The sequence below is a fragment of the Rana temporaria genome, chromosome 4 (genome assembly GCF_905171775.1).
Source record: "Rana temporaria chromosome 4, aRanTem1.1, whole genome shotgun sequence".
Taxonomy (NCBI): Eukaryota; Metazoa; Chordata; class Amphibia; order Anura; family Ranidae; genus Rana; species Rana temporaria.
The window spans coordinates 281,024,283-281,038,469 of record NC_053492.1 but is presented as its reverse complement, the minus strand read 5'-3'; the positions used below and the strand labels follow the sequence as shown (position 1 = coordinate 281,038,469).

At 40.6% G+C, this 14,187-nt stretch overlaps 1 protein-coding gene across 1 annotated transcript in view; it reads left to right on the top strand.

The window, feature by feature from the left end:
- The first annotated feature begins 1,265 nt into the window (after nt 1-1,265).
- TRDN (triadin) overlaps nt 1,266-14,187 on the top strand; it is a 299,517-nt gene continuing 286,595 nt past the window's right edge. Inside the window, exon 1 of the mRNA XM_040347781.1 lies at nt 1,266-1,692. Coding sequence (XP_040203715.1) covers nt 1,671-1,692 — 22 coding nt within the window. The 5' untranslated portion in view covers nt 1,266-1,670. The remainder of the gene's footprint in view (nt 1,693-14,187) is intronic.

Genomic DNA, 14,187 nt, shown 5'->3' with positions numbered 1-14,187 from the left:
ACGCTGGCCGCTAGGTGGCGTTTCCGTTGATTTCCGCGTCGAGTATGCAAATTAGCTAGATACGGCGATCCACGAACGTGCGTCCGGCCGGCGCATTTTTTTTACGTCGTTTCCGTAAGGCTTTTTTCAGCGTATAGTTACCCCTGCTATATGAGGCATATCCTATGTTAAGTATGGACGTCATTCCCGCGTCGAATTTTGAAAATTTTACGTCGTTTGCGTAAGTCGTTCGTGAATAGGGCTTTGCCTAGAATGACGTTCACGTCGTAAGCATTGGCTTGTTGCGGGTTAATTTCGAGTATGCGCACTGGGATACCCCCACGGACGGCGCATGCGCCGTTTAGATAAAACTTCATTTACGTCGGGTCAAGAAGTATTACCATAAAACACGCCCCCATCTCATCCATTTGAATTGCGCGCCCTTACGCCGACACAGTTACACTACGCCGCCATAACTTACGGCGCAAATTCTTTGAGAATACGGAAAATACGCTGTAAGTTACGGCGGCGTAGTGTATCTGAGATACACTACACCGGCCGCAAAGAAGCGCCGCGCTTCGTGGATCTGGCCCAATATGTATATGTACTTTGTGCTGCTGCAACCCTACTCTGTTGTATTATATATATATATATATATATATATATATATATTTATATATATATATATAAAATATATATATATATATATATATATATTGAAAAAGTGCCCACATAAACTTTACATTTATAGTCTAAAGGTTTTAATATATCTGAAGAAACATTTTTCACACAATCTTCTCAATATTATTAAGGGTTGTTGTTGGTCCTCTTCAGCCATTAGTTTCCCACATGCGATGTAACTGCTTTGCACTGTTTCTGGCATGTTACTGTACATGCAAACTATGTATGCGGGAAGTGAACATTAGTAAAGTAATTTCTAGAAAGAGTAAAGAGAGGATTCCTAGCATACATTTTTCATGATTACCATTTCACTTTAAAGAGTAAATGCTTTCAATACATTTCCTTTATTCACAATGAGTCAGATATACAATATAGGAAAAGTAAATAAATAGTGACATTGTAACACACATTATAGCCTGCATCAATCAGGCCTGTAATGTAGTGGACAGTTGAGGGTCCTAAGTGATACAGCACTGAAGGAGTGAATGACATAAGTGTCTGACAGACCACACAGATGGGATCCACCCTCAACCAAATAAGGCCAAGAAGAATGCACAGAGCAAGTCGGCTAAGAATAAACCTGAACATTAATGGATAATGTTACAAGACACTCTGAGATCTGTCCCCTGTGCCAGTGCAGTTGTTATGAGACAAGCTGCAGGGCCTTGACTGGCTCTATTCAGTTCCTTTACTTTTTTGCTGTCTCAGAATTGTAGTTCTTTCTTGAGTTGTATGCCTAATATTATTAGGGATCCTCGAAAGGACTGTGAAACTTAACAAGTAGTGACCTGGAAACCCATAGTTTGATCCTAGGACTTACTGACCTGTGAGAAGCCTCAGGAGGAGACGCTGAATTTAAAGAAGCTCCAGGCAGCATCAAAAAGGAAGGAACTGAGTTACGAAAACACAGACTCCTACCCAAGAAAAGTCCCAACTATTAATTGTGCGTCTCCACCCTGAAGACATATGACCTGTTACTGCCATTGATTTCTCAGTACTTAATCAACGCTATGACAGAAAGCACCGCTGAAGGTAATTAAAACATTTCTTAAGTTGCAATTAGCTACCCCTGATTTGCAGTAATGACACTAATTTTACCTGAAGTGTGTCAATAATTAAATGTTACTTTAGAGAATACTTTTTCTGCTTCTAGTTACATTGATCTATCTAGGAGAAGAAAACTGTTTTGCTGGTACCATTATCTAAAAATTACAGCAGTTTAGGGAAGACATGCATTGGACCAAAATGGTATTTTAATTAGATTTGTGCGTGTCATAAAGAAGGGAATGTCTTAATCTAAATTTGATTGCAGTTTGCAGTTATCTCCTTTATAGTAGTTGCTTTGAATTTAGGTGTGTTTTATGTGTATTGGAAAATGAAGTCATTTAATCCCTCTATAAATAACTTGAAATGTGAATCTTACTGCGGCTAATCTCTGACCATCTTCTAATGTGGCACTAGAACAATGTTTATTGGACTCATCTGCTGTCTTTATAAACTCATTACGCCATTTTATTTTAACCAGTTAGCAAGGTTTCTTTTCTAGTCACATTTTAGATATGTAAAGTGACAAAAAAAATGTGGCTTGTTGCATACTGATAATTAAATGCCAAATAAATAGGCATGCAGTATTGAGCAGGGCATGATGGGAAATGTTGTTCAACCACCACAGAACCATCACCTCCTGTTGGTATTGCATACCTGTTATGCTGGCTACACATTATACAATGTTCTTGTTCAATTTCCTTTAGATTTACCTTCAACTATGTAGTGTAATGCCGCGTACACACGATCGGAAATTCCGACAAGAAAACCGTAGATTTTTTCTGATGGAAGGTTGGCACAAACTTGTGTAGCATACACACAGTCACACAAATCTTGTCGGAAATTCCGACCCTCAAGAACGCAGTGACGTACAAGACATACGGTGACCCGAGATCAATGAAGTTCGATAGGCAGTTCGGCTCTTCTGCTTGATTCTGAGCATGCATGTTTTTTCACACGTCAGAATTGCACACAGATGAGCGGATCTTCCGATAGGAACTTTTTCCATCGGAAAAATTGAGAACCTGCTCTCAATCTTTTGTTGGCAGAAATTCCGACAGCAAAAGTCCGATGGAGCATACACACAGTCGGAATTTCCGACCAAAAGCTCACATTGGACTTTTCTTGTCGGAATTTCCGATCGTGTGTGCGCCGCATAAGGGCCTGCCCGATTGCATACAATTTGAAAGTGTTTAGGTTTGACCTCATATTATATGGTTTTGGAAAAATTAAAGGAATATCGTAAAAGAAAAATATATAATGAATAGCCAACTCTAAAAAGGATTATAAGGACACAATCCTTCTCAAATGAATAACCTAACCTAAACAATGCATATTTCAATCTCATGAGATTGGATCTACAAAAAAAAATTAAACTGTGTGTAAGCATTATGTAATCACTATCAACTGCTTCTTTTGAGATAAATCGAAAGGGAAGCAATGGGACAGGTTGGAAATATATTGATTGTTTGCAGAAAAGTTGTAGCATATGTGCTAATATTAAGAAACCAAAGTTTTTACAGTGTGATTGGATAAAAATGTATTATGTGTGATGGTAATGAGGAACACACTGTACAAAAAAAAAACGCAAGCTTCTGTAGTACCAACTATAGAAAATACTGAATACAATCAGAGATCCTGATATTTTTAATGATATGTGTATGCTCAGTATTTCATTTCATGTCCATTATTTTTTTAAGCCTTTTGCAGAATATATGCATAATGTCAAATACACTACAGAAAGTTTTTTTTGGCTAAAATGTACTTTAAATGTTACTTGTTAAGGGCATATTTCAGTGCTACCTGACTTAGGCTATATGATGTGTAAACCACATTTGATTGTTTTTATTGAGGGGTGATATGTTTACACTTGTGCAGTCATGGATGCTTAATTGGACGTTGAAGACCTAATTTTTCAGTATGTGGGATTACTTAGGGATGAACTTCATCCAGTATTTAAAAATTAAAGTCAACCGCTACAAATACTGTAGCAAATAACTTCCTGCAATTGATTATTCTCTCTGCTGCTTGATCCCAAGAGTCGCCGTCTTGGATTTTGGAGCTGGCTGTGTTTTTTTGTGGTGTGATGTGACCCATGTCTCATGCTGCGTACATACGATCGGTTAAACCATTGAGAATGGTCTGATGGACCGTTTTCATTGGTCAAAACCGATCGTGTGTGGGCGCCATTGATAATTTAACCATCGGTTAAAAAAAAGCCAACTTGTTTTAAATTTAACCGATGGATTCCTAACCGATAGGAAAAAAACAATCATTAGTAGGCACGACCATCGGTTGAAAATCCACGCATGCTCAGAATCAAGTCGACGCATGCTTGGAAGCATTGAACTTCGTTTTTTTCAGCACGTCGTTGTGTTTTACGTCACCGCGTTCTGACACGATAGTTTTTTTTAACCGATGGTGTGTAGGCGCGATGGACCATCAGTCAGCTTCATTGGTTAACCAATGAAAACGGTTCATCGGTCCGTTCTCATCGGATGGACTGATCGTGTGTACGCGGCATTGGGGTGCTGCATGCAAGAAAGGGGACAGGACAAGGTGACATCATCCTTACCTAGGCAAGGATTGAGGAAGTCAAAAAAGGTACTCCTCCCCCAACCCCCCAAACAAATCTGAAAAACAGTTGCAAGTTGGGGGAGGAAGAGAATGACCGATTCTTAAAGTTTTGAGTGGAGTCCCCCTTTAATGGTAGGTCATACAATTAGACAAGACGTATATAACAAAACCAGGCATGAAAATCTTCAAATGGTGGCATGTGTTCCAGTGGAAACTGTCTAAGAGAAGACTTCCTAACACTTTGTAGTGATTTCCTCTCTTTGAGGACAGCTTGTACTGAGAAAAAAAAAATATGATTTCCATTGCTGACCAGTTTTTCTGAAAATTCGACCTGCTTGATTATCATACTGTCCAGTCAGCCTCTGATTGAAACAAGTATGCAGATCAGAAGTTCACTTTTCAATGCAGACTTCCTAACCTGCATAGTTGTACTGGATTTGTGACTGTAAATCTTTGAAGCTACAGGTAGGCAGACAACTAGAATTCTTTCAAGGTGGTCAGCAATGGCAGCCCCTATATTTCTCTTATTACATGTTTCCTTTAAAAAGAGATACAGTATAATAGACTTCAGCAAACATAGCTTAGTCTTCAGCAGGGGGCAATAATCAGTAATTTTCCCCATTAGTGTTTACGTTTATGCCCCTGATTGGCCAAATGCCTTTCCTGAGACAGTCATAATGTGCCCGCATATTCAACAGCCTACTAAAATTATGGGCAGCGTCATACTTTAACTCTGCCAATAGTGACATTTTAATCACAGATAAATACTGTGTTACGTTACACAAGCAATTGCTTTGTCGACAACCTTTTACCAGCTACAAAAGCTCTAAAACTCAACTTACATTATCTCTGCTGCCCAAACCAGCAATATGTCACTGCCTTGCTGGCAAATGAGTTTCAGCAGAATTTGAGCAGTAGCAGAGCAGCTACCACAAGTGGTAATGGAAGTTACATTTCTGTGATAGAGCTGCTAGCAAAGCAAAATTATCACCTGTCTGACCTGACACAGAAGTTTTAGAAATACCTAACTCTGACAATGTGCACCTTACCATTTTAGCTAATCCCAGTTAGAAATACAGGGCCAAATCCTCAAAAGAGATACGACGGAGTAACTGCTGTTACTCCGTCGTATCCCTGGTCCTAACTATGGAACTGATCCACAGAATCAGTTTTCCATAGTTAGGGAGAAGATCCGGCATGTGTAATTGAATTACACTGCCGGATCTTAGGATGCAGTACCGCATCCGCCGCTGGGGGCATTTTGTGTCGAAATGCCGCCTCGGGTATGCAAATTAGCACTTACGGAGATCCACGAAGCTTTTCTGCTTCGTTTTTTCTCCGTAAGTATTAAGTTGCATACGCAAAATTAGGGCTGTTTTTACATGGTGTAAAGTTAGTACACCATGTAAAAGCAGACCCTTCTGTCCAGCGACGCGTTTTTTTTCAAATTAGATTTTTTTTTTCGTGCCGTATCTTTTTTTTTTTCGACGCAACTTTATTGACCCGTCGCAATCCACAAAGCCCGGTGTAACGTAATTTCGCGCTATGCACGTAGGGAAAATGATGTCACGAGCATGCGCAGTACGGCCGGCGCGGGAGCGCGCCTCATTTAAATGGGAATCGCCCCCATGAAATGAGGAACTGCTTGCGCCGGCGGAATTTAAGTTAGACGGCCTGAAATTTCTAGGTAAGTGCTTTGTGGATCGGGCACTTAGGTAGAAATTTTAAGGCAGTGTAACTTAAATTAGAATTTCGCCGTTACGCCGGGTCTTTGTGGATTTGGCCCACAGTACATGTCCCAAGTTAAAGGAATCACAATTACCGCATACAAAATAAAACGTTCTAGCCTTCTCTTTAGCCTAGAAGATGGATTTGCACTAGTATAAAATGCAATGGCCTGTATTAAACTCCTTCCTTCCTTTTAAAACAAAATTAAGGAAAATTATATTAAACAAAACTTCTAATCTGAGAACTGTTTGTAGTTTTTACATGTAATGATAGTATTGGGTATCATTGCTAATTTGCAAAGAAACGTTTGCAAGATTAAAATAACTTGGATGCCTTGATTTTTGATGCTCTCATTGTATTGTATATCATTGTGTCAATGTCAGCTTTCACCTGAACTTTTAATCTTGAAATGGTTAGTGTTATAAATGATCAAATGTGTAGCACCATGGCAACTGCAGATTTAAATGGTGGCTTCTTTGTCTGCAAACGTGTATGAGGGCTTAGTCCTGCGTTAAAGCTGAAGTTTAGACATTACAATTTTCATATAGTTACTTGGGTAAGTTTGGAACAATGTAGATACGCATGTTTCATACCTGGCTGATCCCCGTTGACAATTGAAATCATGAAATCACTGTAGTAGGCATGTCTACTACAGTGATTGCCGTTAGCTTCTGGTCCCATGCTGAGTTGCTGTCCTGCAGCTTGGTGAACACAGAACATTGCTCACTCACCTTGAGAGCCATTCAGAGAACTTTCATTTTTTTTTAATGAATACAAAGCATTCTCTGATTAGATGAGGTGGAGATCGTAGTGTCACCACACCATATCTCCACCTCATCCAATCAGAGAATGGTTTACATTCATTGAGAAGGTGTTCTCAGAGTGGCTCCCGTGCCAAGCAAGTGACATCCTGTGTTGACTATCCAACAGGGCAGCTTCTCGGCACAAGACCTAGAAGCAATAACTTTAGAAGCAGTGCCTACTACAGTGATTTCCAGCTTCCAAGGGGATGCCACAAGTATGGAACATGCATACTTGCATTGGTTTAAGCTGCACTGTAACTATGTAAAAATATTCATATATAAACTTCAACTTTCAGATGAAAAATTTCTGGCAGGTTGGCTTTTTTTTTAGAAGAGTCTCTGTATGTCTTAGAACAGTGTTTCTCAACTCCAGTCCTCAAGGCGCCCCAACAGGTCATGTTTTCAGGCTTTCCATTATTTTGCACAGGTGATTTGATCAGGTTCACTGCCTTAGTAATTCCCACAGCCGTTTCAACTGAGGGAAATCCTGAAAACATGACCTGTTGGTGCGCCTTGAGGACTGGAGCTGAGAAACACTGTCTTAGAAGCTCATTTTCTGCCTGTCAGCAATGTTTGTTCTAAATGTATACTAAGCTGTGCTTATGTAGCTCAGTGTACATTCTTATCATGCCTTGAGTGCTGGGATGAATTAACCCTAGTGTTTTGGCATTGTGGCTGGCCAAACAAAATGGTTGAAGATGACAGACATGGGAGAAGGCCAGTTAAATATGTCAGCAGTGGCAGCAGAGTGACAATGGAGGATGCAGTAGTCATATTACTGTAAGGTATACTTTGGCAGGTAAATATACCATAATGTGCAAATATGTGGTGCGTACTTGCATATTATGGAAAAAGACAGGAGGACCATAACTTTAGATTTTGTTTTAAATTGTATGTATAGCCCAAACTTTATTTTGTTTGTTTTTAATAGACTAGAAGGGAAGGACTAGAACATCAATCAAGTTTTAATTGCTGTCTGTTTCCCTGCTAGATAGAAAAAAAAATGTGCTTGATGACTATGGTCACTGAGTCAGTGGTGGGAAAAAAAAATTAAATGCAAATCATTTAATGGTAACATATGTCCCTGGTACATATGTAGGACAGGAAGTGAAGGCAAATCTCAGGATTTATCTGGAAAAAAAAACTGATAGGGTTTTTAAACATACAGTATGTAAATTAAGTTATTAAAATAAAGTATTTGTTGCAAAACTGTTCCTTTTGAAAAACATTTTTTTTTAATACTGTAACATGAGTAGTCTTCTTTTTGGCTGGATGGGAACACAGGGGGAGATTTACTTCACTAAATTATAATGCTTTTACTTCTTTTTACTCATTCTTCATTACAGTCCTTCTGCATGGCATACTAACAAAGAACACTACTGAAGGCTTTGAGCTTAGTTTATTAATGTGCTCAAATAAGCAATGTTTTCTGTTGCTTCATAGCCATAGCCACCTGTGAGAATTATGGATTTTAGACTCTTATTTTTCAGAGCAATGTTAATGTAATTGGATATTATTGGGCAACACAGAAAGTTCTTATTTTGTACACTTTGATAATAAAGTCCATTGATTGTTCAAAGCTAAAATGCTTTGTTCAATAGAGTATAAAATCAGGTCCCAGAAAGATTTCAAAGCTATCCTTTCCAAACCCTGCTGTGGTAGATGGATTTCTCTAAATCAAGTCCATTGTTAGACTGAATGTTTAAGATTTCATAATTGTACATGCCAAGCAGAAATTAAATAAATAATAGGTAAAGGACAAGGGCCAATACAATTTCTGGATAACTGGCAGGGAAATAGTTATCATCATAATGTGCAAACTAATTGCAGAATATTTGTACATAGCTGACCTCCAGGGAACAATCTAAATGCAGTGTTGGGATTAGAATGCTGTATGTGTAATGTTAATAATTGTGCTCCCAGCTTGCTGATTGGACAATGAGAGAACATGAGATTATTAATCCTGCTACAATCTCCTCCTGTTAGCAAGACTCCACTGTTAGGCCGACAACACTTTGTAATGCAGTACAGCTTGATTGGCTCAAACTGCTGGCAATCTCTCACAGTCAGATACCTACAGTAAAAGTGGATCACAAGAAGCTAAAATAAAGGCAGATTTATGTTCTCTAGTTGTATTTAAATATGATTACTTTATGAATACATAACTGAATAAATCTACTGCTTGGGGTTCCGCTTCAGGAAAGCTATATTTATTTAATGAACAGGTTATGAAGTGAGGTTACATTAAGTTGAAGTCAATTGTTTCACAGCGTAAGTCCTTATAATTTATATTCTTTCTGATCTGACATATTACTGATATATTTAAATATCATTCTAGTTTATCTGCATGCTGAGAGTCCAGTAGAAATAAGTCACTTGGGCATCAGATTTTGATAGCTCATATGTACAGCATAATCCCTAGAATGAACAACAGCTGCCAGATATCGAAATTTAGAATGCTGTCATGCAGTGTGTGTTTAGTATAGAGTGTGGGAATGGGTGGTAGGGCCTTTCAAAAACGCACTTTAATTAAAAAATGGAGTGGCAAATTTCCACAGCTCATACATTGGTGTTTTTATAACGTTATTTTAAAGCGGGGGTTCACCTGAAAACATTTTTTTTAAAAGCCAGCAGCTACCAAATTAACACCTACCTGTCCAAGTCGCCCGCAACGTCGGCAGCCGAAGCCGAGCGGTAGCTCGGCTCTCGGCTTCCCCGCCGACATTCGCGGTAAGGAAATCGGGAAGTGAAGCGCTGCGGCTTCACTGCCCGGTTCCCTACTGCGCATGCGCGAGTCACGCTGTGCAGTTCCCACTGGTCCTTGTTGTGTTCTGGGAGCCGAGTGTTTCCCAGAACACAATGGGGGGGGGGTGACGTGGAGGGGCCAGACTCCCTTGGGAGTCTATACCCGGAAGTGGTGCAAATACCTGTTTTATACAGATATCTGCACCCCCTCTGCCCTGAAAGGTGTCAAATGTGACACTGGAGGTTTTGGGTGAGCATCCGCTTTAAATTCCAGTGCGCATGAGGCCCAACACCTAAGTTCCACTCAACTATACAATTAGGTCTTAAAGCGGAGTTCCAGCCAAACATGAAACTTCTGCTTTAAGTGCTGGTGACCCCCTGACATGCCACATTTGGCATGTTATATTTTTTGGGGGGGGGGTACCCTGTTTTGACAGGCACCTAGCTCCCACTTCCTCCCCTGGCACTGCAGCACAGGAAGGAAGATCACCTCTCCCCTCCCTCCCTGCAATCTTCTGAGACATGTCACATGTCCCAGAAGATTGTCCAGCCATTCACAGCGTGCAGCGCGACTTGCACATGCACAGTGCGTGCCCGGATGTGAAGCCACCGCCTAGCGCCAACAATTAGATTGCTGGCGTGGCAGAGAGGAGGGGAAGAGGAGCCGAGCTTTGTACACCTGCATCGCTGAACCGTGGGACAGGTGAGTGTCTGATAATTAAAAGTCAGCAGCTACACTTTTTGTAGCTGCTGACTTTTAAATGGGTGGAACTCTGCTTTAAACTAAAGACCACCCCACCCCCCCTCGTTTTTGAATATATATATATAATTTTTTTCTTACCTTTTTTGAAGTACAAAGGTAAACATCAGTCCCAACCTCGCTGCAGCGAGGTACTTAATTTCCTCTTCTGCCTCGAGCCCTCCTCCTCCCCCCGCTGCCCTCTGGGACTTGTGTGTATGCCATGTATTCCTTTACTCCAATCAGCTCTCACACACTGTAACTGTAGCCTCTCCAGTGCTCCTGACAGATGAAGAAAGATACAGGGCTAGATTCAGAAAGCCGTGCGCAAAGTTGCGGCGGCGTAACTTTTCTTATTTACGTTAAGCCGCCGTAACTTTACACGGAAGTGCTGTATTCACAAAGCACTTGCGTGTTAAGTTGCGGCGGCGTAGCGTAAATTGGGCGGCCTAATTCAAAATAGGCGGGTAGGGGGGCGTCTCCTATTTAAATTAGGCGCGTCCACGCGCCGAACGTACTGCGCATGCGCCAGCCTTAGAAAAATCCCAGTGCGCATGCTACGAATTATGATGGTGTTTTCGACGTGAACGTAATCGACGTAAATCCCTATTCACGAACGAGTTACACAAACGACGTAAAAAAATTCAAATTTCCCGCGGTCACGACGTCCATACTTAACATAGGATGCGCCTGCTTTGGGCAGCTTTATCTTTACGCCGGGAAAACCCTTACGTAAACGGCGTAAAGTGACTGCGTCGGGCCCGCGTACGTTCGTGAATTGGCGTATCTCGCTGATTTACATATTCTCTGCGTAAATCAGCGAGAACGCCCCCCAGCGGCCATTTTAAAAATGCAGTTAAGATCCGACGGTGTAACACAGTTACACCTGTCGGATCTTAGGCATATCTATGCGTAACTGATTCTATGAATCAGTCGCATAGATACGACCGACGCAACTCTGAGATACGATGGTGTATCGGGAGATACACCGTCGTATCTCTATGTGAATCTTGCCCTCTGACTTTTTGAAGGGGTGTAGAGAGGAGAAGACTGCAGATACACAAGTAAAACTTTTGTAGGATGATTTGTTTAATCTCTGTGTATCATCTGAGGCTGTTCACTTTACTGGGTATAGGAGATGGTTTAGAACCTCGTTAAAGCAGTATTAGACCGCAAAACAAAAATTTAGGATATTTCATGTTACCAACCCTTAAATGTGGTGACTGCATTGAGTTTTCTTATTTTAGACTTTTATTACTTTAATTTTCACCTGGTGATCTGGCCAGTAACACACTTCTTGTCTTAAGCTGGCCATACATTATACAATCTTCCTATTCAATTTGATTTATATTTACCTTTAACCTCCCTGGCGGTAATCCAGAGTTGGGCTTGGGGTGAAATTTCAGTACCAATAGCCGTATCCTCGAGCCAGACACTGGATCGCATTGCAGTATCCAGGCAGAGTTTACTTACCTTGTCCCTGGATCCTGCAATGTCTCCCCGCTGTGTGAGCGAGCTGTCTCCTCCTCTGCTCGATTCACACAGTGCCCGAGTGCCGCCGAGCTTCGTTCCCTGCGACGTTATGACGCACAGGGGCGGAGATCGTCGCCAAATTAAAAAAAATAAAAACACAGTACACATACAGTATACTATAATCTTACAGATTACAGTACTGTATAAAATAATTACACACCCCTTTGTCCCTAGTGGTCTGCCCAGTGTCCTACATGCAGTTTTATATAATAAAAACTGTTCTTTCTGCCTGGAAACTGGACATTGTCCATAGCAACCAAAAAGTGTCCCTTTATGTCAAAATTGGTTTTAGACCAGCTAGAAAACAGCGATAATAAATTATAATCACTTGCAAAATTGAGCGATAGTAATTTGTGGGGAAATTCGTCATCAAACACTGAAAGTAATGACAGCGACAATTCTGCAACTGAGCAAATTTCAGTGTTTTTGATTTGATTAAATTATTGAATAATTTTTATTATTATTATATTCTTATTTGTTAGAATTATTTATAATTATTTATTATATTATACCTTATGATTTTGTGTTTCAAACCTTATCATACCCGGGATGTCTACTAGACTCTTGGTTGGACAGATTTAAGTGAGTTATTTCTAAGAATTACAGGCCTAAAATATAAAACGCCAAATTTCCAATTTGCAAAACAATTCTACCGCTTTCAGCATCAAAAACCTGACATAATCATACCACCAGGGAGGTTAACTACTGTATGTAATGCAAGGACCTTCCCAATTGAATACAAATTGAAAGTGTTTAGGTTTGACCTCATATTATATGGTTTTGGTAAATGTATAGGAAAATTATACAAGATAATTGTTTAATGTTAGGCCGCGTACACACTGTCGGTCCAAACAGATGAAAACGGCCTGAAGTCCAGTTTCATTGGTCCAAACCGACCGTGTGTATGGCCCATCGGTCTGTTGTCCTTCGCACAAAAGTTAGAGAACTTGCTTTAAAATCGAACCGATGGACGGTCAAAACCGATGGTTAGTACACAAAAGCATCGGTTCAAAACCTGCGCATGCTCAGAATCAAGTCGACGCATGCTTGGAAGCATTGAACTTCGTTTTTTTAAGCACGTTGTGTGTTTTACGTCACCGCGTTCTGACCCGATCGGTTTTTGAACTGATGGTGTGTACGCACATTAGACCATCGGTCTGCTTCAGCGGTGAACCAATGATAACGGTTCGTCGGACCATTCTCATCGGATGGATCGACCGTGTGTATGCGGCCTAAGAGTGTCTTAACTCCACTGGAGACACTCTTGGACAACAGAATCTGGGGAGAGGGTCGTGTTAAATGCACTAGTGGATTGAGGTAGGCTTGACTAGCAAATTCAAGCCGAACTCCAGCTAACATTTTTTTATATTTTACAGTAACAACTTTATTTATTATTTTTGGATAAAGCCTTTACATAAATAAATAAAAGTTGACCATTGTAAGCACCCTGTCAGTGTTAAATTATTTGTCACAACCCTCTAACTGCTACTTTGTCTGGACAATATGGTCTGTTATGCCGATCAGATTTCTGATGGAATTTTACGTCGGAATTCCGATGAAGCTGACTTTCATCAGTCTTGCATACACACTATCAGACTAAATTCTGACCGTCCAAAATGTGGTGACGTAAAACACTACGACGACCTGAGAAAAATGAAGTTCAATGCTTCCGAGCATGCGTCGACTTGATTCTGAGCATGCATGGATTTTTCTCCGATGGAATTCCACACAGACGATCGTAATTTACTATGTTTTTTTTTTCCATCGGAAAAATTTAAAACATGTTCTATTTTTTTACACCAATGGAAAAAAGTCCCATGGGGCTCACACACAATCGTTTTTTTTCCGATGAAAAAAGTACACGGCATTAGAGTACATTGAAAAAATGCCATTCGGACTGGGACTGAGGCGGTGAAAGTTTCCAAACTTCTCCTCCCCCTGCTGGTTTAATTGACAGACACATATAAACCAATACATCCAGTGACCAGGTACGCTTCCTGAAGACGTGTCATATGAAACGTATGTCGAGGCGGCTCCTGGTCACGTACTTACGTCACTACCGGTCCCTCTGGCTCACCGCTGTGAAAGTTGGAACGCACGCCAGCACACACGAGACAGGACCTTCTCCCCAATTTATACCATGCCATCCAGCCTCAGTGCCGGGCCTTTGGCACTCCCCAAGTAAGCAGCCACTTGGCTTTTTATGTTTAAAATGTTTAAGTTAATAAACAGGATTACACTATTTCGGATCCTATTTCTTCATTTGCATATGCCGTCTTGAGTCTCCATGGGTTAAGAGGTTGTTCCATTATCTTCACATTCATTCGTTGGTAGCAAGGTTCACCTTGCTGTGAAGCG